The sequence below is a fragment of a genome, unplaced genomic scaffold (assembly GCF_019419815.1).
Source record: "Pyrus x bretschneideri cultivar Hongxiangsu unplaced genomic scaffold, Pyrus_bretschneideri_v1 Contig66, whole genome shotgun sequence".
NCBI lineage: Eukaryota > Viridiplantae > Streptophyta > Magnoliopsida > Rosales > Rosaceae > Pyrus > Pyrus x bretschneideri.
Window position 1 is genome coordinate 1,573,215 of NW_025999805.1, and position 27,307 is coordinate 1,600,521.

The following is a 27,307-nucleotide window of genomic DNA, read 5'->3' on the forward strand; positions in this document are numbered from 1 at the left end:
GACATAGGCTTTTGTTTGGTTTTACTAGAATTAACGAGTTGTCTTGGGCGGTGTGGTCAGTGGTAACACCAGAAAGTTGTAAGAAATGAAAGGACTAGGAAATCCAATGTCGCCAATATGGTGGTGGAACTTCTCCAATATGCAGTTTCAGCGGAATTTCCTGTCAAGTAATTTAGGAGCAATTCACCAAGTGATCAAATTCCGAATTAGGGATTGGGAGTAACGCCGAAGTTTCCTGTGGTTCCGTTTGTGAGTTTTGGATCAAATCATGTGCATGATGCAGGTGCTTCTCCGGCAACAATCCTACTGCCATCAATTCCTTATCCACCTCTTCTTCTTCTGTCTCTGTCAGTCTGCAACTCTTTCTCTCCTCGGAAAAAATGGCGGGAACCATGTTAAGTCATCCACGACCGCAACCTCCGCCAGCCATGGCGCGCAGCAAATCGCTGTGCCTTCAACAGTCCCAATCTCTCGAGGAATCACGTTGGAGGTTCAGGTCCTTCCCGTACAAATCAGGTTCGTTTCTCTTCAGTCGTAGAGCAAGGAGAACATGAGCCTGATAGAAAAGACAAACGTCGTCGAAAACATTCTCATTCATTTCAAAATATAGCAGAAATTTCGAATCATATTTCGCTTTTGTTTACATAGTAATTAGGCTGCTTAAGCCAAGTTTTGCATCTGATCTTAACTATTCATTGCTTAATCCATATGTGGTGCATTTTACAAAAGAACTAGTGAATTTTACCTAATATGGCCACGTTTGTGCCTAAGGTTGGATTGTATTTGACAACTCGCTGGATTGAAGGTATGTTGAAGGAAGAAATGGATTTCAATTTCCAAATTTTGTCCAAGTTGAGTGTACAAGATGGATTAGTACTGAAGAAAACTTATCCTTTACAATCCTACCAGTTTGTCGGGATTGGAAAGGATAAGTATCATTCACGACTAATTCATTTAATTCTTTAGCTTGGACAGAATTTGGAAGTTGGCATTCATTTCTGCAGGGTTACATTACGGGTTGAACTTAAGCCCTTGTTAACTGCCTTGGTTATGGACGACTGTTTTGCTGTTCAAATATGACATACCTAATTAGGATTAAGTGTTCAGTTAGAAATTCACAATAGGCCGCAGAATGCTAAGCAGATGACCCAAGAGTGATCATTTTTGGTACTTAGAGTTTGATATTATACTTTATGAAGGAGAGTTTAGAGAAGGTTATCACATAATTAGAGTGCGATGTTGAGAAATCATTTTGGCGGCACTTGGAAGGATAGAATAAGACATGGGATTTTCTTAACAAGAGGGAAATATTTCCAATTGAGATGGTTTAGTCATAGACAGTTAGGGATGCTCCGGTAAGTAAAGAGTGATCTGATAAAGGGGAACGCCTAAAATAACATGGAAAGGGTTGTGAAAATGAATATGATCACAACAATTGACGAAAAGCATAGCCTAAGATAAGACTGATGGAGGAAAAGGTTCAATGTAGCCAACACTAACTAGTCAGCATTAAGGCTGAGTTGAGCTGCGTTTGGCATGTGTACTTGAAAAAAGAGAACTTCTGAGAAAACTTGTATAGTTGCTATCAAAAGTCATCCATTTATTTTCAGATTAGAGGGCTTACTTTTTCTCCACCCACCCCCCTGAATATTGTAGGAGAAGTTGCAGATTACAGTCCAGATTTTGGAAAGGCTGCATTTCAAGCTTTGATGAAATGTGAGTTTCCTCGAATCAAGATAAGAATAAGGGTGTTTTTCTCTTTATTGAGATGCTAGGTACGTATAGGATTTTCAGTCACTGTTTGGTTGTGCAGGGTCAGATAGTTTGAACATGGAGGAGAACCCCAGCAGGTTGCCTTTGCTCGGAAAAGGTTTCGGTGATGACAACAGCACCTATTACAAGGAACACAACCTGACAACAGTAATGTTAAAAACTCATAATCTTGATGAAATAATTTTGTTTTGTACATATCTTGCCATAATTTTGTAATTAACTGCACACACCTATGATTTCAGGGATCCGATGATTACAACCCCAGTGAGTTGCTTTTAACTAGTGATAGCCCACATGCTTACACTGACTATGACGAGCGTGGCAATGTGGCAACGGTAGTGGCAAAATCTCATAACCGTATCTAGACCTTCTTTTTCATGTTTTCCTGCACATTGAAATAGTTTCTTGCACAGTCTAATCCAAGCGAGTCTCCTTTACCTTGCATTAGTCCTCATGCTGATGCTGACTATGACAAGCCAGACAATGTGGCAGGGATAGTTGAAAATCTTATAACCATAATTGAACCAATTTTTTTATGGGAACTTTAATGAAAAGCTCCCGATACGGTTCACTCTAACGAAAAATCACATTTTTACTCTAAAAAGTCAATCCTGGTACTATTCACTTACAACACCTTTTTGTCTTTTTCGTTAAAACTCAAAGTTTTCAAGCCTTTTCATTAGTTTTCCTCTTTTTTATTTACATATTTTCTTGCAAGATCTGTATAGTTTTAGCTGAACTAATTGACAATTTCAGGGCTCTGATGATTCCAACCGCAGTGAGCCGCTTTTACCTAGCGTTAGTTCACATGCTACTACGAACTATGGGGAGCAGGGCAATGTGGCAAATGTAGTGGTAAAAACTCATAACCATAACCATGACTAGACCGTCTTCAATCTTCATATTGTCGTGCACATTGAACTTATTTACATGTAGCAGGGATAGTGGTATAATCTCATAACCATAATTAAACATATTTTTTACTTTGACATATTGCAAGGTCGGTAAAATTTTGGTTGAACTTTTAACAATCTCAGGGCTCTGATGATTCCAACCTCAGCGCGTCACTTTTACCAAGCGTTAATCCTCAGGCTAATACGGACTTTGGTGAACCAGGCAATCAAACAACGACAGTGGTAAAAACTCAAACTATAATTAATCATTTTTTCTCACTCGTCCTGTGAGATAATTAGTTTTATCTTTTATTAAGCGTACAAATAGTTGAAGGGCTTCTCACAGATCATATTTGCAGGGCCCTTCTAGTTCAAGCGTTGTGGTTAACATTGGTGTTGACTTTGACCACCCACGTCATGGAACAAGAGTAATGCTCAAAACTCACTACGATATTAAACCAGCGTCGTTTAATCTTTTGAGAGGTTTATTTGGCGATTTAATAACTTACTATAACTTCCTCGTAGGTTACCAGATGCCAGTGGATCTTTATGCTCAATGGTCTCAGCCTAGAAATGTTGTCAGCCTATTTTGATCAGTTATCCTCCCCAAATAATTCTCGTTATGCACTGGTTAGTTTGCTGTTAGCCATTGCAGCTGTGCTTACTTGCATCGTGGAGCTCATTCACAATGGTCTAAAGGAAGGAGTTGAATCTACCAACTGCACGGTTTTCGGTACTTTGCCTGATATTTTTGGTTTGGGTCTTTCCCTTATCCAATGTATTTGCTCAGCAGTGCAGTATCATTTCCTCCATCGGCATGAAAATAATCCTATGAAACTATCCCCTGTGCCTCTCTTCTTTTTCTGCTGTTTGGTGGTTTTGAAATTGAAAATGAACTAGAGCTACACTGTCATTCGGAATGCAAACCTGGTGACAGTAGACAATATGGCTCATTGATTGTGTGCCCGTCTCATTATTCGTTTGTCGCACCATTTATCTATTAGAAGCCAAGTGCCAACGATTAGATTTCGATCTTGCAGATGAACTTGTAACCACTCAATGAATATATATACATATATATACATGCCTAAAATATGTATGCATGCCTAATGTTTTAACAGTTTATCTTGTTTGTTCTCCGGCTGGATCCATGCTTCAGTGGGTGGGCTTCACTTTTATGGTGTTTATATGTTCTGGTGCGTTCATCTTCTTTTCTTTTAGGCTTTTTGGTGTGTGTTGGTTTGGCTTTCGGCTCTTACTTAATCTATCCTGTTTGTATAACGTGATGTCGTTTCAGCTTTTTAATGAATGCTGAACCTCACAGGCACATTGTTTAAAACTAGGGAACCCAGAAGTTGGGGTCTTTCTAGTTTTATGAAACGAGGACTGAGCCGATGAAGGACAGATTTGCAACGTTGCCTTTCGATCCCGGTATCCGCAAATATGCAGATTACTTTGAAATCATTTAACCTGGGAAAACATCTTGTGTGTTCTTGGAGTGCTTTTACGTTTTCAACATCCAAACAGTACTAGCTTGTAAGTGAAAGGTCTTATGTTCGAATCTCGTGTATGGCAAATTCGATACCAAATTAGGCTACCCAATATGTGGCTTAACCGAACTCCCCCTCCTTTGAGTGTAAAAATATTGATGTACTCAAAGAACAGTACCAGCTTGTAACGTCCAACAGTAGTTCCTGTAGCAATTGATTGGGTTGGGGGAGGAGAATTTGAACCAAAAAAAGGAAACAACCTTTCTAACCCAGAAAGTAATAGGTTGTCTCTACGGGAAGTAATTTATGTGTACACCAGCCGCACACGGGAGGGGGAAACAAGGTGAGAGTAACCCTAGGGATTCCGGGTTTTCCGTATTTTCGATATTTTTGGTTTTCTACGTAGCTTCAACCAAGTTTGGTTATTGTTGATTATCACTTTTTTTTTTTTTTTTTTTTTTCACTAAACTCATAATCCAATTATGCCTAGAAGTATCTAGCAATCAGTATTATAGTTGAAGTAGTATTTTTATTTACTTGTAACTAAGAGGTTTTATGTTCGGCTTACATGAATGACAAAGACGTATTGTATTTGTGTTAAGTTCAATATCAATTATTAAAACAGATTGTGCTTTTAAACTAAAAAATAAATAAAGAGACCACGTGGTTATAGCTAACTTATTAAATACATTAGATTTGAGCATTAGGATATTTAGCTCTATTTTTAAGTGATTTTCACACATTTTTCACATATTTTTAACATTTGATGAAGTTACTTTAAGGACCAAACTTTTAAGCCCTGATTTGGGATTGAAGTGATTTTAAAAAAAGTGGGTATGAAAAAAAGTTTGGAGGGTTTTTGGTGTTTGGTAAACTCTCAAAATCAACTTTATTTCAAAGTTTTAAATGGAAAAAAAGCTAAAAATGGGAAGCTTCAGAAAGCAGCTTATTTGTGAAAACACGTAGCTACAATAATTTTATTAATGAAATTTTCAAATTGTCAACAATGCCCTCCTTTCTCTCCGCCTTCTCTCTCTCGCATGCCCTCCTTTCGCAGAACACTCAAAGAATCTCGCGCGCCCTCTTCTCCTCTGTTGCCTGCCGCTACACCTCTTCCTCCTCCTCCTTTCCTTTCTCTCCGTTGGTCTCAGCGCCACAGACACCGCTGTCGCCTTCCCTCCTTCTCTCGCCGTCGCCTTCCCTCATTCCTTTGGTAAGCTTCTCTTGTCTAAAATTTTGTTATTTATTTGTTTGGATTTTTAAATTTGGGGATGGGGAGAGTGAGAGGGGTGGGAAGAGTGAAGGGATGAGTGTATGGGTGTTGGGAAAAAAACTGGGGATGAAGAAAACAATTGGGGAAAAAAAAATTAGGGTTTGTGGAGGAAACAAGAAATTTTGAAAGAGAAGTAAGAAAAATTGATTACTTCTTTATTCATTTTCCTTGACTGATCTTGATGCATGTTAAGCGTGAGAAGTGATAATGCATGTTTGTTCCCTGAATCTTGTTTTGGATTAAAGAGTTATTTGTGTTTTTGTTGGTTAGGGAAGAGGTGGAGGAAAATTTGGAATTGTTACGATTGGTGTTGGATTTGAGCTTATCGCTTCTTTTCTGATACAAGGTTGAAACCCTCATCCATGCACTTGAGAAAATTGCCAAGTTGAAGATTCCCCTGCTGATTTGTGCATATTTGAACTCTGTGCCTCAAAGGTTAGCCTTCTGCTATTAGTGATGAACTAACGATGAGTTGAGTTTTGCATGTTAATAAAAGTGAGAGGGAGAATAGAAGTGATGCAATGCAGGTACCTTGTGTTTTGTTGCAGAATTTTGTATAAAAAGGTGTATATCAGGTTTGGGTTATATGTTGATATTTGCAATTTAGGAGATGTTAGAATCATCCAATAAGCTTGAATTTGTTGGTCTTCTCTGATGAATATTTTGATTTGAGTTTTATGGTAGGCATCTTACAATCCCTTTGGTAATTGCAGCGTTTTTGTTCACTTTTGGTGTAGCATAAGGTTAAGTTGTTTAATTGTTTTGTGATTGCTGGTACGCAGAAGGTTTAGATTAATGGGATATGTATTGGATGTTAGATGTTGCAACTTATCTCACTATGTCGATTAGTCCATGGTGCATGATTGGCTTGGTCATCTTACCTTACCCTATTGGCTCTTGGATTTTCAATGGACGGTATACTTTGTTGTGGGTATTCATTTTATGCTTTCATTTTCACTGGCTCTTGGATTTTCATTGGACGGTATACTCTTGGTAATCTTACCTTACCCTACTGAGTCTTATGCTTTTATTCATTTTATTTTAATAAAATGAGAATTAGTTTGCCTACTATACCTGTATCTTTTCATCCGGGTTACCATTTGTTCTGTTTTCAGACAATGTTGAGCTTGGTACAGCATGTGGAAAGTACTTCCGAGTGTCTTGCCTTAGCATCATTGATGCAGGTACTCCATAGTTTTCGTATCATTCTACGCAATTTGTTTACCGACCTGTGAAAAACTGATTTGGCTAACGTTGTCATTTGGTATTATCTTTAGGTGATTCGGATGTTATCAAGACGCTACCTGGTGGTCAGTGAAGGAGGGTAGGACGATACCTCTATGTTAAGTGTAGTGTTTTGTTTTGAGACTTGTCAATTGTCATCTCCGAATGAAATTCTCGATTTTCTTTGACAATGTTGTGTTGCTAAGTTTCCAAATGCTTAGATTCTACTGTATGTGTAAGGTGATCTTCATTGTGACTTGATGCATGGCATCCTGAGATTCATTAAAGTTAATTCTGTTACATTAGATATCTCTTTCAGGGTTTTTTCTTCGAACCTTGAATTGAAATGCTTACGCTAAGTAATTAAGCAAAAAATAGTGTAGTATGAAATGCTGGATAACAAGATAGGTTTCAGTTTGGTGTGGGATTTTGCTTCTTTAGATACCATTTTTGTTCATAAGTGTTATTGAAGGGCTGATTTGGTAGTGCTGTGCTTTGAAAAAAATAAAGTATATTTAGTAATTCACCTTTATTTGTTAAGAAAATTAAATTAATGGCACATCTAGTGTTATATCATTTTTAGGTCATTTTACACCGTCACAACTATTTTACATAAAAGTTTACCAAACACTATAATACTGTTTTTTTTTTTTCAAAAGCAATTTTACAAAAAAGTTTACCAAACACTCTGCTGCTTTATTTCACAGTTGCTTATTCTCACAGCACAGTAGAAGCAGTTTTTTTTCAAAGCACAAAAATACCTAACCAGCCCTAAATTGTGTCAACAAAAATGTTGTGCCGCTGGCATACCCAAAACCAAGAGAAAACCTATGTCACGTTCATATCATATTATTACAAGAGTCAGGTGAGTTTCTCTTTGAAAACTTTAACAAAAAACTCCTGGTACTGTTTATTTTAACGAAAAACTATATTTTTACATTAAAAAGTCAATCATGATATTATTCATTTTACCCTTATCGTTAAAACTTAAATTTTCAAATTGTTTTCATTAGTTTTCTTTTCTTTCATGCCTCTATGCCATTACTAGGTCTGGAAATTTCATTATTGCATTTATTTATCTCCTTTTCTTATATTTATGCTTTTGGGTTGTTTGATTTCAAGCTGGATTTGTATTATCACTCTGTTTCAGAATCTGGAAGGTTGGTCTCCCTTTCTCAAATAGTGTTGTGATATATTGGAACAATATATATACATATATATATATATATGTATGTATGTATGTATGTATGTATGTATATCTCCTTAAAGAAAATTATATGACCATGGATTTCTTTTATTCGTTTTTGAAGATTTATTTCCTTATTCTGTTCACTATATTTGTTCCCTTTTTTTCAACCCTTATGTGTTCAATCATGGACTGCTACCAGTAATTGATTCTGGTTGGTCATCATCAACTGAGTATGTGAAGCTGGGTTTTGTTCAATTCCTCGTCTTCTTTCTGTATTGTCTCGTATTTAAGTTTAGGATTCAGTCTTAACATAAAATTTCGTTCATGTCTCTGTCGACGTTTAGTTTGAATGGAATCCTAATCTCAAAAGGGTTGTTCTTAATCTTCGTAGAAATGTTTTCAATTTAAAATATGTCTACTTGGATAGATGAAACCGTCATTGTTTGAAATTTCAAATTGTTATAATGCTTCAGGTATATAAATAATTTACAATATGGAAGGTATGGTAGTAAGAAGGGTTATTCCCTCAGACAATGGTTGCCTCTTCAATGCAGTCGGGTAAGCTCCAATACAACCCTCTATTTTATCCGTTGTCGCAATGAAAGTGAACTGTGTCATTTAAGGTCAAATTTTCTTTTCAATTTTCGCCCTTCGTTTGCAGGTATGTAATGGATCATGACCAGAAAAAAGCTCCTGAATTGAGACAGGTATTTGAATATTCAAGGCTTAAGTTAAATTAAATCATACAACAATAGATAAATCATGGCTGCATGTGCATATATACCTCCAGATTTGCATTGAGCATGCATAAGTGTGGTACTTCCTAATCAATTCTTGTACTTGCATTTTGTGACTCTCTGCGATGTGAAGGTTATAGCTGCAACGGTAGCAAGTGATCCCACTAAGTATTCAGAAGCGTTTCTTGGTAAATCGAATGAAGAGTATTGTGCTTGGATTCTTGACTCAGAGAAGTGGGGAGGTTTGTTTAGAAAACTTCCTGTTGTTCTGCATCTGAATCTTGGTTACCAAACAAATGCACAATGAAAAGCTTTTCTTGTAATAGTTTGGGTTATTTATTTCTGATAGCCAACTAAGAGCTCATATGGGAAGTGTTTTTAAATGACTGAAAGTGCTTTTAGAGGAAATGTTTTTGGGTTCCAAAAGCGCTTTAAGTGCTTTTTATTTCTAGGATTAACTTGCATTTTTACTAAGATGGTCCCAAAAACGTTTTTTTTTTTTTTTTTCTAAAAGTGCTTTCAGTCCTTTAAAAGCACTTCTCAAACGAGCCCTAAGTAGCCAATCCTTATTTACGCAAGACAGATATATATCTTCTTCTGGGGTATTGAGCATTATTGGATTCATTAGTTGACAAAGTGTTTCTGCCTTGACTGTTTAATCTTAAAGATAGTTTATTCGGCCACTGTCTAGAAGATTAACTTCGAAGTCTCTGTCCCAATAAATCAATGGGATACTATTAGATTCGTTTTCCTGACTTGTTAATTTGTAATCACCTGGCAGGGGCCATAGAGCTGTCTATATTAGCAGATTATTACGGACGGGAAATTGCAGCATATGATATCCAGACTACACGTTGTGATTTGTATGGTCAGGTTAGCATTAGTAGTGAGTTTTCGTGCATATTATTCTTGTCAGCTTGCCAGTTCTGACTGTTTATGCCCATTTTTGTATGTGGTGCTGTTTGACAGGAGAAGAAGTATTCAGAAAGGATTATGTTGATCTATGACGGACTTCATTACGATGCTTTAGCCGTATGTGGTCTGATTCAATTTATGTCAATTTGCTATTTCTGAGTTTTTCTGGTTGTCAATTTTGACGGACTCAAAAAGTGGCATCGCTATGGCCTCAAGTATTCTTCCAGCATTCAACCCAAACTGTATGAACCAGATAATCTTACTCATCTGTTCTGTTGTATGGGTTAGGGCATATTGAAAAATTTGGAGGGGGGGGAGGGGATGAAAAAACTACCATGAGTTGGGAAAATTATAGGTTTAAAGTATTTAAAAAGAGTGGTCTTTATTGGGCATTTGGGTAGTTACAATCTGTTTCTCGTCATCCTTCTATTGAGGGGCTTGCCCTTAACGCTGTTTTTGCATTCCTCTGTTTGTAGTTGATGGGACCAGAGATCTTCCATTTCCTAGAAGAAACTAAAATGAAACTCTCGTAACAAAATACATCATATTACAGAGGGAAATGTTATCGTTTTTCGCCTACCATTTTCAACAAATGCTGTCTTCTAGATTCGAAATGATACAAATAATGATTCACGCCTTCTAAATCGCTTGCAAAGACCCCCGAAACCAGAAGTGGGAGTCCAAGATCATCCGCATTTTATTCAGAGACTCCTCGCGACCGTAGCAAAAAGTTGTACCTTGCGCGGTGAGAAATGTAACTACTTATTCTAGCCTGGGTTTGTCATTTTCGTTTTATGAGCAACCTCTGCCTCACTACTTCTAGATCTTCTGTTTAAGAACATGACGCAATTGGACCTTATGACTCTCCAACCTTGCCTCCAAAAGCTTCGCCTTCAAGCTATGCTTCTGTGCACCAAGCGGGATGCACCCCTTCATACCTCGAATGTGATGCCCCGTCTCAGGAGAACTCCACTGCCCCACTAAATCAGAGGGGCTAAGCCCACCTTTACCCGAACCACGATCAGGGGATACCATACCCCCAGTAGATATCCTTCCATTCGAAAGCCTACCATTTATTCCCTCTAGCGCGATTATCTTGTAGTTTTCCCCATTATTTTGGCTGGATCTCCAAAGCCTTGCTATTGACGATACCTTCTTCGCCTGCTTTGTTGGCACCGAGCAAACCTCGCTGATTTCAGTAATTGGTGTTTCCTCACCTTCTTCTTCCCATTCTGTTCCACACTCTGAGACATTACTCTCTCGGCAATTCTTATTGACAGATGGGGCACTCCCATCTGGCGAATAGCTTGAGCCCTGATCCTCGAAATGGCTCACAGTTTCCCAACCACTCTCATCTTCTTCTATATCACCATTACGACCAACAAATGCAACTGGATGTCTCTGGATCCGGTCCTCATTGATTCCATTGCCTTCAGGACTCACAGTATGAATTTTCGAACCATGGCTAGCAGGACTGTAAGCAACACACTGCTCAATCTCCCTCTCATTAGGCTCACCGAAATTAACTTCTTCGAACACAGACAAGATATCATCAGGATTTGGGGGTTCATAAGAAAAGTCCTTGACTTCTTGAATATTTACAGCAGCAGCAGCCTGTCGCAGATACTCTACTTCTCTCATTTCCTTCACATCTGGCATTACACTTCTTGATGTCAGAAAATTCTCCAGATCTGCCAAAAGCTTGTTCATCAGAGAATACCTCTCCTCAACTGCCACCTTTGCATCAACAAGCTTCATTTGGACACGTTCCTCCCGCCAGACTTCCGCCATCTGCAACATCTTCCTTTCCTCGTCTACTTCCTCTCTGAGTTTCATGGATTCTCTCTTCAATGCTTCAACTTCAGCCTTGTCTTCTCCAATTTCCTTAGCAAGCTCATCACATACTTCCTCAATTAATTCTCTGGCCTTTCTTTCTTTCTCGTAGTCCTGCATGTATCGCTTTGCTGATAACTTGACATCAGCAAGCTCATTAACCAATTTGGAATTGAGTATCTCAGTTCTCTGACGACTCTTCCGTTCCTGGTTCAATTCAGACTTGATGTCATCAATAAATGCACGGACTTTCTCATGCTCTCTGCTCCTCCATGAAACTCTTTCCTCACTGACATTCCTTAAGAAGTGCTCAAGTTTCTTTTTTGAGGAACGCCGTTCCATCTCAAGCTCCTGAATGCGAGCTCGAGCCTGCTCTAGCTCAGCTTCAAGTACAGATACAACTGATACAGCACTCGCTCGCTGGTCAAGAAGCTTCATTTGGCTGTAAATTTGCCGTACCTCATCTGATGTTTTCAAGCAGACTGGATCCCATTTTGTTTGCCCCTCCATGACAGAGTTGGATAACTGAAATGAAGGTTGAAGCTAAAATTAGAAGTAACACCACAGAAGAAAAAACAGACCTTAAACTGTTATGGGGGAAACAGATGTATAGTACAAAATTTAAAGAAAAAGGACGAGACAGCTTGTTATATAATTTGAAGAGAATATATACGAGTGACATGTTTCTTAGCCAGCTGAGATACACCCGAACGCATTTCAGCATTCCATATTTGAACCAACAATCCATACACGTACATATGCATATAATAAGAAATTTTCATATTGTAGCCCTTTCTTTATTTGGAAACCCACCAAGCCTTAGTTGCGCATAATCTGAAATTACCTCCTCATGATTCTCCCTCTCACAAATTTCCATATTTTCCCTAGAGTTTTCTAGGATTGGAATTTGGAAATGCTGCTTTTTAAATAGCTGAATCTATTGATTAGGTTAAAAGAAATCGGTTTAAGTCCCATTTACACCAAATTTCTCTTTTCTACTTTATTTTCCATCCATATAAGATCACTACTGTCTAATTCATAGTTGTGTATATGTCCAGTTAAATATTTACAACAACAAATCCTATCCCACTAAGTGTAGTCGGCTGTATGAATCTAGAACACCACTGTGCTAGGTTTTGCGCCAAGTCTTCTTTTAGCTCCAAGTACTCCATCTTTTCTTAAAAGTCCCTTTCCAGTTAAAAATTTAAAGGGAAATTTTATCTGAACTCATATAATTTCACTCTACGTGGGTGTAGAGAGTAAGTTGGGCGTAGACTGAGATTATATAGGTTCAAATAAAATTTCTCATATTTAGCCCGTAAGCAATCCTAAGAGTAACACTGCTTCAACCTAATAACATAATATTCAATTTCTGGGGACAGCAAAACAGATGACTACGAATACTAGAATTTACATCTGTTTTCATTCCAAAAAGACGGTTCTTAATGAGTATGCATGACGCCAATCCTTGCAAAGTAAATCATCTGCCAAGGTTCATGCCAAATAGCTTGCCTTAAATGGAGTGCTCGGCATGTGTCCCACGTGCACAAGATGATAAAGGGGTTGTATTGTACTTGCTTTTAAAAAAAATAACTATATCACCTTGTACTTAAAGTTCATAAATTCAGAATTTACAGATCATTGTAAGAATTTACGGAAGAGCCATACCTTGGACAAGAATCCATTTCTTGAGGTGGACCTAGGGCTTTGTAAAAGATCATTTGCTTCAGAAGCATATGTTTTACTGTTGCGATTACGGAGAAATGGTACCCCGATATGGCCGATGTCAGGCTGCAAAGAAGACATCAACAATGAAAATCAAAATCCAGAGTATACCACAACATTAATACCGGCTGATGAGGGTAAAGCATGCTATGACAAGATGTACTAAAACAGCACGCAAGAACCCAGAAATCCCGGGACATGGCAAAAGAATGTGTAATGACCCGGAACTTTCAGAATGCATCAAACCGTTGCATAAATGTCGTTACCACCGTATCTTGAAGATCACAGTTCCACGTTTTAATACATTCACATAAACTTAACAACACTAATCAAAATTAAGAAAAAGGTCTGAAAAGATCTTAACAATCAATTAATTACCAAATAAAGAGATACTCAGCAGGAAATTGATGGAAACATACAAGCATTACCACATTAGTAAAGATTTCACCCCGAAACCCATAAGAACACATTCCGAAAAGAAAAACGAGCACCATTTCTTGCTAATTTTCGAACACATTTCCTCAGTAAGATCAATCAGAGTTGAATCACAGCTCAGTAAACCATGAAATACACAATGCCGGGTTTCTTGAACCCGAATAGGGAAAATCGAAAGGAAATACGAAGATATCAGCACCAACATTAGTATTTATCAAACTAAAAAAACAGCAAATTTAACAACATCCAATGAATAACGAGAAAATTAAACAACTTTGATTGACAAAAATATGGTCAAACTCCAATCAAATGAGATTCAACCAAGTTTGCAAAGCACACCATTTGACCAAAAAATTACAGATCTTTGAAACCAAGCTCACCTGAAACCCTAGCTGGCCATTCCGTCCAGGTACACCGGAACCCATCTCCGGCGACTGCAGCCGCCACAGTCCGGCGGCTAACTTCCTGGCCGACAAGGAGGCCTCCTTTCCCTTCCTGCCCTTCCTCCTCCCTCCGTCCACTCTCTCCTCTTCAGGGGCATTTTGGTCCCTTCCCCTCTCCCCGTGCCCCTGGCGCTCTTCGGGGCCTTGGTCGATCTTCCACTTGAGTAAAGGCGTCTCGGGTCGGCTCCGCTTTCCTGTCGGAAGTCCGGCCCGCTTCAACCGGACCGAACCGGGTGCCCGGGTCTTCTTGCGAGTGGTGGTGGGTCTGTGGAGGTGAAGATCCGAGTCCGGCGGTGGGAATGTTGGTGAGGGGTGGCGGGGCTTGCTGGGTATCTTCATCTTCTGGAGTGAGATTCAGCCATTTAGAGAAAGTGAAGGGGTTTTATGGTGTGTATGCAGTGTGGGTGCAGTGTAATGGGAAGGAAGTACAGAAGATAGAGAGAAGAAGAAGATATGACGATGAGAGAGAGAGGGGAGAGAGCGAGAGAGAGAAAGAGAGAGAGAGAGAGAGAAAGTGACGCGGAGAGACAGAGACAGAGACGCACACAAGCACACAGACATGTACAGGGAGGAGGTATTTTAGGTATAAATACAGTGTTACAGTGTGGACATATACGAACGTGAATTCCTATGTATGTATTTTTATACGGTTAACTACGTATCTTACTCGTCAGATTTCGAGGTTGGTGACAACGACAGCTGTTGCACGAAGTCGTTTACAAAAACAGACGACGTAGTTTAAAGGGTTTTAATTAGCGTATAACCCTTTTAATAACAAAAGTAAAATAATTGCCGTATAAAAATGTTTTATTTTTAGCTAAAAGATTCACTTTTTTCTTTTCTTTCTCAAATGATCACATTTTGTGAAAGTTAACTAAATATAAATTGCTTTTTTTTTTTTAGGAAAACTAATGGAAATGACTTGAAAACTTTGAGTTTTAACGATAAAGAAAAAATAAAGTGTAAAGTGAATAGTATCAGATTTGACTTTTTAGTGTAAAAATGTGGTTTTTCATTAAAGTGAATAATACCTCAAGTTTTTCGTTAAAACTTTTTTTTTTTTTGTTAGAATTGTTTGGATCCAAATTTACACCATCGGCCCGTGCAATCAAGGTCATTGAGTGAGCATAGCTCTCAATCGTTGGATGAAAAGTAAAGATAATTTTGTTATTATTGAAAGATAATATTATGATTTGTATCATAATAATTATCGTTTAACAAATTATCTTGATATCTTCTTATACGGGATAATAAGATGCAAAGTAAGTTTCCAAGCAAGCAGTACAATTCAATTGGACTTGGGACTCCTATTATCAGATTGAGCAGCATGGTGATGGTGCATTAAGATGAGGTTTGGATAGTCAAGATGCATGGTTTTGGGATAATGTTGAAGTCAAGATAATGATGCAAATTGGAATGTCATTGGTACATGGAATTTGGATGACAGAGATCCATGACATTTAAATATTATAACTAATCTTTGGTTTAGATTGGTGTTTTGCAATGATGAAAGGAGGACACGACATTGACCTGAGGAATCTTGACTTTAAGGGATATTATCAAAAAGGTTCCTTATCACAATATCTTGACGCTGAGAGTTAGAATGGAACTGGAATACTTTATTTCAGTGGCTGAGCATTACAAAATCTATAAATAAGGGCAATGGCAATGACAAAAAGGTTCTCCAATTCAACACACAACAGGCCTGCGCAAACCTCTCAAACACTTTGAGATTTTTTTTATTTTCTTTTTCGCCAACACATCTTCAGTTTGGATAAACAGCATTGTGAAGGCAACCGGCGAACATCTTCAGTTTGGATAAACAACATTGTTGCGGTAGAATCAGCCGTTCCCGGAGCACCTTCAGTTTGGATAAACAGCATTGCGTCGAGGCCAACTGGTTACCTATCCAAGTCTCGGTCGAGAAGGGTTTTCGAATCCTTACTGGCAGAGGTCATCTCATTAGCCTTCTCGGTGAAGTGAGGTGTTACAAGTTACTACATTCGGCACATTGAAAGCCGAATTTGATATTGAACTTCGAAGAACTAGCAACCTTATCTTCAGGCTCGAGAATCCAAAGGCCGAGACTTGTTCCTTCCTCAGCCACAATCGCAAGATCAAGAAGTCAGCAACGCGCTCAACGCAACATGAACAAATTTTACTCCTCGGCCGAGCTGCGCCGATGAGTTGGCACGCCCCGCATCAACCGAAGGACGTAGTTAGCTCATTAGTTACTTGACCTGCACGCCACGTAGGCTTTGTAATTTTTAGAGTCAACAAGAATACTACACGATTATAAAGTTAATACAATTTTCTTTTGAAGAGGTACTCGAATATTATTCCTTATCTAGGGGTGGATTCATTCAATAGTTTGCCCACCCAAACCTAAAAAAATCCCCCAACTGACTGGAATTTTGCCCACCTAGACTCGGAAATCAACCATAGTGGTGCATGTAGCCTTCCTTTTTTTAGTTTAAATTAGTGTAATTGGGTTTTCTTCTTCAACCCATTGCATTCCGAGTTCAAACTCTCTTCCTCTTCTTAATTTAAATTAGTGTAGAATATTGATTATCCTTTAAAGAAAAAAAAAAAAAACATTATCCTTTATCATTCGATACACTATCTTTTTAAGTAGATTTATAGATCCACACACGCAACCGCTACCATAAGTTTTGCATCAAATAGGATTTGATAAAGGAATCCTTTGTGAGATTGATAGGGAAAGCACCTGACGGGGAAAGCATCTTTGTAGAAACGCATTATCTCCATGATAAATGACCTTCAAATAGAATCTACATGTATGCCCACAAGATATTGTAATTCTTCTTTTAGTTATGTCAAGAAAATAAGGTTTCGTATATATTTTGTTCACTAAATGCTAACAATAAAAGTGGACTCATTATGTATAGCTTCCTTGTAAAGGCCACTTTGAATGATTAGGATGTTCTTCAGTAAATATCAAAGTAGTGGACCAGGGTTGGCGCCCTTTCTATTTAATTTGTTTTCTCATATATTTTGGCCCAAAGTTTGATTTTTGGATGGTTTAATTGTGACTATATATTTAACTCGTGTAATTTACTAATTGTTGTAGTTGAAGAATATTGATTTGATTAAGGGAAAAAGATCTTCTCTGGATTTCTTTCACCAAGGTCACTGGATCAGTGATCCGGGTCCTTTAAAATTTCATCTACGGCCAAAAAGTATTATAGTTTATGGGATCAAAACAGGTGGATCATTGGATGAAATTTCAAAGGCCTGAATCACTTGATCTGGTGGCCTTGGTGGAAGAAATCCGAAGAGGATCTCTTTCCGTTCTTCACCTTTATTGTGACGTTTTGTTAGGAAAAAAAAATGATATGTGTAAGTGTATAACACACGATATTATTATATTATTTGATCGAAACACAATAGCGTAATAAATTGATTCCATATAAGTTGCGTTGCAAGGATTTTTTTTATCAACTTTTGATAACTTTTTTGAATTACCAATAAACAACTCACTTAAAGTTAGGAGTCTTAATGAAACACTTATGGTACTGTTCATTTTTAACGTTAATGACATTTTAAATCTAAAAAGTTATTTTTGGTACTAATTCACTTACAACACATTTTTGTCATTTTAGTTAAAACTAAAAAATTTCAAGTCATTTTCATTAATTTTTTTTTTAAAAAATTTGAGACGAAGAAAAGTAACTCAGTAACTATTAAAGTAGATTACTTTGTGTTATTGAGTTTCAATATAATTGAAGGGTAATATAATTTACATCCCCCTTTTAAGAAAATACAAAAAAAAAAAGAGAGAATGTAAAGCTTAAATTTCTCTAAAAAAATAACTTGAAAGGTATCAACGTACAATGTATAATATGGAACCATAAAATGTATACATTTATTTTACACAAATTTTTTCTTTAAAATACAATATCCACTAATACTTTAATACGATCTTCTATACGAATAATAAAATACAATAAAGTGGGCTTCAGTTAAAAAAAACTTTACCAAGTCTTTTAACCCGGTGTAAGAAAAAAGAGTAACACACTTTGTAGACTAAACACACATGAGCTATCCGCAACAAGTCAATGTCGAGTGCTACTCAAACTATAGCATATCTTGTCTGCAATTGACTCCATTTAATTGTCAAAATTTAACCTTAAAAGTTTACTAATTCCCGCAATTCAAGAATTATGACTTAGTTTTTGTCAATTTTTTCAACATAAATGGTTTGTGAGGGTAAATTAAAATGAAAATATTAATTACTAATTCCGTTTGAAAAAGTGACTGAATCAAGGAAACAGATTTTATCTGAATCTCTTCCATTAAGATTATCGGATTAAGTGATCTAGACCTACGAAATTTTATTCAACCACCCACCTGTTTTGATCATTTAAAAGCTATAATAATTTTTTACTGTTGGATGAAATTTCAAAAATTTGGATTACTTAATCAGATAACATTGATAAAAGAGATCTGAAAATGATTACTTTGTATGAAGAGCAACATTCTCGTGGGGTTGGTGATGCCTTTGCATTTTTGCACTTGCTGTTTTAGTGAAATAGTTGGATTTGCTGGCTTCGTTTGACAGTCACAGATCCACTTGCTCTGTTTTTACGTATTATTGCATTTGATATTTTAGTACCACAAAAAGGCATCCAAGGGCGTCACCACGTGGCCGCTTCAGCATAATACATGTGGCGACCATGGCCAAACCTACATGTCCTGCCTTTTGCATCCCATGCAAAAATTTGCTTGGAGACGAATGCATGCACGTGGCAGGGAGGAGGGTTTAAGTTCTACCTCGGGTTCCAAGCCAAAGCAGCACTAAACTAAGCTCTGAATGGCCGCGGACTCATGCTGCCGTTAGATCGAAACCCAATTATTTTAATTTTTAACCCTAATACTCGCCCTTTTATATGAGACTTGGATCCTCTGAGCTCAAGGAGAGGATCCTTTTGATCAAATAACTTAGGCTTTTTGATGAAAGTTCAACGTCTACAAACACGGAGGTTCTTTTACAGTTATAATAATTATAGCCGTTGGATTTTCATCCAACGAGCTAAATTTTTTTGTCAGGAGGATTCTCTCCTTGGACTCAGGAAAGGATCCAAATCCCTTTATATAGGTCAACTATATTCTATATGTACTTAGGCTGTTGGCAATAGGGAATCCAAAGAACAATTTCTCCTCTGATACTTGAAATTGTTCAGATGGTTTAGATTCGAGACTTGACTTCATAGGACTACAAGAAATAAGAAGCATGTGATGAGATGCAGGTCGTGAATTATCTTGATGATTAGACTGGCTTTTTTTTTTTTTTAATTCACTTTGTTCTGATTCAAAATCTTCTTCTCTTTTTACTGGAGAAACTTGGTGTAGAATATTGTTTATACCAAAAAACAACATTTAATGAAGTTTTTTTTTTCTCAGCATTTTAAGGTGTAACATGAATGTCAGATTTGAAAAATGCACAAATGCAAGTTCTAAGAATGAAAATCTAAAAAATGTGCAGCGAATTGGGCTACGTTACCTTTTTTTTTTTTTTTTGGGGGGGGAGGGCGGGGCGGGGGAGGGACCTAGGTGACATGGTTCTCTTGCCCAAAAACAGCCTAGATTCTCAAACCAAACCGTTCAACAGAGATATGGTAATAAAAGGTGGTGCTATTCATTATCCACACATCTCTTTTTACTTTTCATATACTTATATTTAATTATTGACCGTCAAAGCGAGTCAATTGAAGAGGATCACAAGTTAACAACTTCAGGCTCTCATCATCTTCATGTCAGTATATTATGTATATGGAAAAAAAAAAAAAACCTAAATAAACCAAACAACAAGGCTTAACAGGGATTTGATAAGGTTGCAATTTAAAGGTGAAACCAATCCAAACATGCACACTGCTACGTCTAACTTTAATAGTCGCCACATATGTTAGAGAAAAATTTCAGATAATACTAGGGATTTCATTGTTATTTAGATGAATTTTTGTAAATCATATGACCAGGGCCACATAAAGCATGTCGGCATGGTCGTTAAGGCGTGATGGTTGCTCATTGTCCCCGATTCAAAACTCAAAGAAGTTGTTTTAGATTTTAATTAATTTTGTATTAACTAAAATGGCCACACTATAGCCCAGAACTCTTAACAAAAATATTCAAATAAAATTAGAAAACCCAGTCTAATAAGAATTTTTATTTTTATTTTTGACCTTTGTATTAATTTTTACTAGTATTTGATGTAGAAACATTTTTTCATGTATTTAGCAAATATTTTTCTACATATTAATGTATAAAATGTTAGGGGTCAGTGCACTGTTGGGCCTCAATCAGAAGGCTTGACTAGGATGATCAAAATTTTAGAACCGATCCTGTATATGATGTCGTTGTTAATAATTAAATTATTACTAAAGTGTAAATTAATACTTTTATTTCTTATTACTAACGTATCATATAATTTAAAAATCTAAACTAAAAATTTGAGTTATCAGCATGACTGTATGGTAAAAAGCATGCGTACGAATCCAAGGGCATCTGACCCCAGGTCACCGTCAATCAACTCAATCCCAATTGGTACAAGTGATGTGGGGGCCTCACCAAACCAAGTCCGAATACCTTTGCCCACGCGTGGGCCGATGTGAGAGTTGCACAGTGCGTTATCTGAACTGAAGTCGTTTAGGTTTTGAAACACACCTACGTAACTGCAGTACATATTCACGGACTCCATCAACAAATGCAATACTTTAAGTTTCCAACTTTCCATGCGATTGTATCAGCATATTACATGTGGTTTTAATGCACTATTTGTTTCCACCCTAAAAGCATTGCCTTCTGTCTCCCCCTTTGCTAAGAAAACATGGAGAATGAAGGCATGCACTTGAGCAAAACAAGACTGAGCGTGAGGGGTTTATGCTCAAGCGGGTTTAAGACAATATTCCTTCAGTAACTGAGTGAGTTTATGTATTCGATTTCCACTTTTCTTATGTTTCTCGTAAAGAAAAGAAAATAATAATGCTTTAAATCAGATAAAATCAAGCTAAGTTTTCATTTTATCATAAGAATAAATGGAGTAGATGATTGAGCTCTTATGTTAGTAATTAAATGTTAGCATAGGCAATGTACCCTAATGTAATTTCCCAATTTTAATCTCGTAATTCTAAACAATCTCTTATGCTAGTAATTCTAAACAATCTCGTAATCTCATATGTTGTCATTGTTTATAGTAACATGTATGTTTCCTTTCAAACAAGCAACTCTAGTTAATTGACAATATAACACGACAAACAAAAATATTACTTACATAAAGATTAACATCGTTTTCTTTTCTTGTTTAAGGATTTAATTATGATCTGTTAGTCATTTTTAGGGAATAATTATTGTTTGCAAATTTTGACCTATTAATCGTTTTTAAGAATAAATGGGCAGATGATTCTTATGTTAGCAACCAAGGTTCTAAAAAATGCTAGGTGCTAGTCAGATGGCAGGTTGGTAGGTTGGTGCCTAGTGCCTAGTGCCTAGTTAGATGAAGTCAAAAGGCAGTAACTGCTAGCCTGCTTTGAGGAGTTCAATTGGGTTTAGAACTTCTATCAGATTGGTCTTCCTAGTTTATAGGATGTATTTTTTCAAATACTTGTAATCTGCTGATTTCAGTTTGTATCTTTTGAATTTCAAAGTTTCTTGTAAATAGGGTTTTCAAACCCTCTGATGTAATCTAGTTGATGTTATAAATACAAGCATCCCTCAGTTGAAAGGTATGCAATCAAAGTGAAGAACCTGAGTTTTAAGTTTTATATGGTTTCTAGAGCAATTTTTGTTTAACAACAACTACGATCCTAGTTTCTAGTTCTTCCCACACTCGCTTCCATGGTTGCAAATAATGTTTCCGCTGATACACCCACCTTACCCACCCAACAAAACATTATCCATCCTTTCTCCATTGTCGTCAATATCAAGCTTGATAAGATCAACTACCCACTGTGGTTGGCTCAAATACTCCCTATCCTAAAAAGTAGGGACCTCATGGGATACGTTGATGGCACGCTACTGTGTCCTCCAAAACATACGACTGGCTCAACTACTGTGAACCAGGCGTACACTGCTTGGGTCCAACAAGATCAAATGATCCTCAGTTGGATAAATGATTCGCTGACTGCTTCTGTCTTGTCTATGGTGGCAAGTAAACACACTGCTCGAGCTACCTGGGAAGCTCTTGACCAAAGGTATGCATCCACTTCTCAAAATAGAATTTTGTTTCTGAGAAATGAGTTGTTGCAGACAAAAAAAGGTGATCTAGCTGTGGTGGATTACTTGGATCGCATGAATGCGATAACTAACAATCTTGCTCTCACTGGGCAACCTGTGAATGATGAAGAACTTGTCCAGATTATGTTGAATAATCTTGGATCAGCCTTTGAGATGACTGTGAGTGATGCACAAGCCCGTGACAATCCTATACCGTATCCCACTCTTAAAGCACTTTTGTTAACTACAAAAAGAAGAATGGCAGATCAAACTGTTCCTTTGGTAAGGGGGACTATAGTCAATGCGTTCATTGCTGCACGAGGCTGTGGTGGTGGCCGTTCTCGTGGTAGAGCACGAGGTATTTTTTCCTCAAGTCGGGGTACTACTGCAAGGTGCTACAACCCTCGTAACAACAACTCTCAACGTAATATTCAAGGTAATGGAGAAAGGTCAGTTCCTTATGGTGATCGAATTATTTGTCAAATTTGTGGCAAACCTAGGCATCCTGCCCTTAACTGTTACCAGGGCATGAATGTTGCCTTTGAAGGTAGAATTCCTGCCAAACGTATCTCGGCAATGACGTCCTCACCCATTACACTCAACAAGCAGCAGAATGGTGCTTGGCTCTTCGACATAGGTGCCAATGCACATTTACTCCAAAACTTCAGAATCTGGTTAACCCTAAGAAGTACCATGATAATGATGGAGTGAGAGGTGTAGATAATAACTCTAGTACTTCTATTGCTCACTATGGTTCCAATCAACTTGAAACCAATGCTTGTTCATTTGCTTTACGTGATATCCTTCATTGCCCTACTACCGCCACCAATATCATTTCTGCTTATAAGTTCACCTTAGACAATGATTGTTACTTGTTAATCTTTCCATATTTCTTTATTGTTAAGGACCTCAAGACACGGAAGACGCTTTTCCATGGGAAATGTGAGAATGGGTTATACCTATTTCCAAGTGGCAGTGGACAAATCAAGTATCCCGTTTCTGCATTCGTGGGAACTAGAGTTTCAGTTCAAAAGTGGCATGCTTGTCTTGGTTATCCTGCCAAACCCATAATAAATCTTTTAATTTCGAATAAGTTGGTACCAATTCATGGCATCCTTGATGTACCCTTTTGTGAGTCATGTCCTTTAGGAAAGAGTACTAGATTACCTTTCAATGTGTCTGAGTCTGTTTCGCAATTTCCTTGGCAACTTTTACATTTTGATCTGTGGTGTTCTCCAGTTATTTCTAATGAAGGCTTTCATTATTACTTGTTATTTGTGGATGATTATTCGCGATATTCTTGGATTTTTCCTATGAAACAAAAATCGGAAGTCTTTGAAATATTTGTCAACTTTAAAACTAAAGTTGAGAACATGTTTGATTGCTCAATTAAAACCCTTCAATGTGATGAAGGTGGTGAATACAAAAGTCATGTCTTTCAAAACTTTTTGGCAAAACATGGGATTTCACAACGTTTTTCCTGTCCCAAACACCCTGAACAAAATGGATTGGCAGAACGAAAACATCGACACATTGTTGAAACTAGTATTGTTATGCTTTCCCAGTCTCATATGCCTAACAAGTTTTGGTTTGATGCGTGCCAAACTACTACATATTTGATAAACCGTTTGCCAACTCGTTCCAACACATTACCCTTTGAAAAATTGTTCCAACGAAAACCTAATTATCATACGTTAAAAATTTTTGGTTGTCGATGTTTTCCATGGTTAACACCTTACACTCAAAATAAGTTACAACAAAAGTCAAAGTCATGTGTTTTTCTTGGGTATTCATTAAACCATCAAGGATATAAATGCAGTCAAAGTCATGTGTTTTTCTTGGGTATTCATTGAACCATCAAGGATATAAATGCTTGGATTTGTCCACGAGACGAGTTTATTTGTCTCGCCATGTCCTATGCGATGAGGACTTTTTTCCTTTCCAGGGACTCACATCTTCCTATGAAAGTGTTGAATCAACAGGTAACAATCATTTACCCCAATTACTTTTTACATTTCATCCATTACTATCCTCCAATCCTAGTTCCTCTAGTATACTTATGCATCAAAAAACCTTGCTAGCCTCATCCATTCCTAGTCCCACCAATTTACCAGTGCACTAAATACTGTCTTCTAACTTAATTTCCATACATTCCCACGACTCCCAACCTAATCCTATGACTTCTCCTAATTATCCCATCCCACCTGTAGAACCTATATTGCATGTAGGAGTCCTACCAACATTAGATGAGCAAGCATTAGTGACCCCAGAACCATTGCCAGGGCCTACAAATACTACCAATGCCACATAACATCGTATAACCACACGATCCAAGTCAGGGGTTCACAAACCAAATCTCAAGTATGTTATACATGTTATGACTGACAATTCTTCTCTTGAACCTACCTGTTTCAGTCAGGCCATTAAGCATCCGGAGTGGAGGGATGCTATGGTGTAGGAATTTAATGCATTACAACGGTGTGGAACATGGACTCTAGTTCTATATCATCTTGATATGAATTTACTTCCAAGTAAGTGGGTGTTAAAACTCAAGAGACGAGGAGATGACACTATTGAGCGTCATAAAGCTTGATTATTGGCCAATGGTTTTCATCAAAAGGCTGGTGTGGATTACACTGAGACCTTCAGTCCTGTGGTTGAACATAGCACCATCAAACTTGCTCTTAGCCTTGCAGTTTCGAAGAAGTGGCTTGTGAGGCAACTGGATGTCCAAAATGTATTTTTGCATGGTTATTTGCATGAACAGGTTTTCATGTGTCAACCCTCAGGGTTTGTTGATAAGCAATTTCCCAATCATGTTTGTAAGTTGCAACGCTCCATTTATGATTTAAAACAAGCACCTAGGGCTTGGTTCCAACGTTTCTCAAACTTTTTGCTTCAACTAGGATTCGAAGAGTCTACATGTGATTACAGTTTATTTGTCTTCAATCAACATGATGTGTATCTTATTCTTCCTGATCTATGTAGATGACATTTTAATCACAGGGAACAGTCCTCGCCAAATGGATCACTTGATTAAGAAACTTGGCAGCTTGTTTTCAATGAAGGATTTAGGGCCACGAAGTTATTTTTTGCGAGTTGAAGTCATGTATAATGAGGATTCCATGCATCTTAGTCAGTCTAAGTATGCCTTGGATTTACTGACCCGTACGAAATTCACTGAAGCAAAGCCAATTTCAACTCTTACTTCCTCTGGTCAAAAGCTTAGTGCTTATGTTGGAGATCCATATGAACATCCAGAGATGTACCGTAATATTGTTGGTGCACTACAGTATCTCACCATTACCCGGCCGGATTTATTGTACGCTGTTAATCAGGTATGCCAGTTCATGCACTCTCCGAAGAACATTCACTGGATGGTAGTCAAAAAGATTCTTCGTTACTTGAAGGCCACATATCATCATGGTTTACTGTACAAACCTGGGACTGCCATGTTGATTGCATATTCAAACGTTAATTATGTTGGTAATCCTGATACTCGCCACTCCACATGTGGCTTATATATTTATTTGGGCTCGAATCTTGTTTCCTGGAGTTCGAAGAAGCAAAAAACAGTCTCAAGATCTAGCGCAGAAGTGGAGTATAGGTAGTTAGCTTATACTGCCGCTAAATTGTTGTGGTTAAGGTCTTTGTTTAAGGACTTGCACTTGCATCTAGTGCAACCCACGATCTGGTGTGACAACGTTTCTTTTATTACGCTTGCATTAAATCCCGTGTTCCACTTCAGAACTAAGCATCTAGAGGTTGATTATCATTATGTTCGTGAGAAGGTTGTTCGTGGTCAGTTGTTGGTTAACTATGTTTGTTCCCAGGACCAACGTGCTGATATTTTCACTAAAGGTTTGTCTTCGTTGCGGCTTAAGTTCCTTATGTCCAAGCTTCCAGTTGTTCCACAACCTGTCAGCTTGAGGGGGGCTGTTAGATGAAGTTAAAAGGCAGTAACTGCCAGCATGCTTTGAGGAGTTCAATTGGGTTTAGAACTTCTATCAGATTGGTCTTTCTAGTTTATAGGATTTATTTTTTCAAATACTTGTAATTTGCTGATTTCAGTTTATATCTTTTGAATTTCAAAGTTCCTTGTAAATAGGGTTTTCAAACCCTCTGATGTAAACTAGTTGATGTTATAAATACAAGCATCCCTCAGTTGAAAGGTATGCAATCAAAGTGAAGAACTTGAGTTTTAAGTTTTATACCTAGGTGGCTAGGTGGGGTCATGGTGGGCGCTTAGGCGGATTTAGGTAAATTTGTTATATATCTTGTAAATAAGTGCATATTGACACTTACAAAGAATTATGCTTGTATGAAACCCTTGGATAAGATAGTAAAATAATGATAAAATGCAAAAAGAGTATCCAACAAGTCCAAAATTTAAAAACACATTAAGCATATATGTCATATAGCCATAGTGAGGAGTATTGTAGAATGACACATGTACAACAAGTTCACAACTTAAAACCACATAAAATGAAAAATAGGAGGAAATAAGGAAATATAGTAATGTAAGATATTTGCAAAGTTACAAAGCTAGGCAAAGTTCAAAAAATAAAAAAAAAATTAAAAAAAACCACCTAGCCCGCCTAGAGCCCAGCCAATTTTTTCAACCGGTTTGCAAGAAAACGCCTTGGGTTACCACCACCTAGGCCATTTTTTAGAACACTATTAGTAACTAAATGATAGTGTTTGGACCCAAGATAATGGATTTGGGCTGAGTATGATTATGAGCTTGGCTCAGAATTGGACAAATTCTTAATTCTCAGGTTTGTTTGGATGGAAGCCAGCCCAATGAGGGTTAGCTGAATTTGAATCAATCTTGTTGGATTCCTTGAGGATCAGGATTAAATTAAGCTAAATTCTAGTTTATTTAGGAGTCTTTGAGGATTAGGAAAACATTATTAAGATTCGTAATATTCGAGGATTTGGGTGCAAATTTGATTAGAATAAGGAATGAATTAATTATGAAGAAGTACAAGGTTCAGAGTCATAAGTCTAGTAGGAGTAATTGAATCAAGTTTATCCGATAGTCTGGGTTAATGAGTGCCGAGGAAATACAATCCGAGTGAGACTCTACTTCAGCACCAGGTGAAATCGCTCATACAAATAGAAGAGGGTATGCAACATTCAAAA

The 27,307-nt window shown here is 37.5% G+C and overlaps 3 protein-coding genes and 1 long non-coding RNA gene across 5 annotated transcripts; 3 read left to right on the forward strand and 1 right to left on the reverse strand.

The window, feature by feature from the left end:
• Positions 1 to 32: 32 nt before the first annotated feature.
• Positions 33 to 3,786, forward strand: LOC103951355. Its single transcript, XM_009362706.3, has 8 exons — positions 33 to 516; positions 1,657 to 1,716; positions 1,814 to 1,920; positions 2,016 to 2,108; positions 2,530 to 2,628; positions 2,811 to 2,909; positions 3,026 to 3,094; positions 3,192 to 3,786. The coding sequence occupies exons 1-8, from the start codon at positions 381 to 383 to the stop codon at positions 3,564 to 3,566; spliced, it is 1,038 nt and encodes a 345-aa protein (XP_009360981.2). The 5' UTR covers positions 33 to 380; the 3' UTR covers positions 3,567 to 3,786.
• Positions 3,787 to 5,418: 1,632 nt separating this feature from the next.
• LOC125472198 lies at positions 5,419 to 6,962 on the forward strand. The gene is made up of 3 exons (XR_007254123.1): positions 5,419 to 5,864; positions 6,545 to 6,613; positions 6,707 to 6,962. It is a non-coding gene; the product is annotated as an uncharacterized LOC125472198 (long non-coding RNA).
• A 782-nt stretch (positions 6,963 to 7,744) lies between these two features.
• LOC103951354 (OVARIAN TUMOR DOMAIN-containing deubiquitinating enzyme 2-like) lies at positions 7,745 to 10,161 on the forward strand. 2 transcript variants are annotated; one of them, XM_048573317.1, is made up of 6 exons: positions 7,745 to 7,813; positions 8,316 to 8,400; positions 8,504 to 8,549; positions 8,713 to 8,821; positions 9,361 to 9,452; positions 9,549 to 10,161. In XM_048573317.1, exons 2-6 carry the CDS (start codon positions 8,336 to 8,338, stop codon positions 9,651 to 9,653), a joined length of 417 nt encoding a protein of 138 aa, XP_048429274.1. In that variant the 5' UTR covers positions 7,745 to 7,813; positions 8,316 to 8,335; the 3' UTR covers positions 9,654 to 10,161. The 2 variants fall into 2 exon arrangements, with proteins under 2 accessions (XP_048429274.1, XP_048429273.1); XM_048573316.1 differs by lacking the exon at positions 7,745 to 7,813 and adding an exon at positions 7,921 to 8,072.
• LOC103951353 lies at positions 9,977 to 14,460 on the reverse strand. The gene is made up of 3 exons (XM_048573315.1): positions 13,868 to 14,460; positions 12,996 to 13,118; positions 9,977 to 11,852 (listed from the first exon to the last, which is right to left on the reverse strand). Exons 1-3 carry the CDS (start codon positions 14,267 to 14,269, stop codon positions 10,314 to 10,316), a joined length of 2,064 nt encoding a protein of 687 aa, XP_048429272.1. The 5' UTR covers positions 14,270 to 14,460; the 3' UTR covers positions 9,977 to 10,313.
• Between the last annotated feature and the right edge of the window lie 12,847 nt (positions 14,461 to 27,307).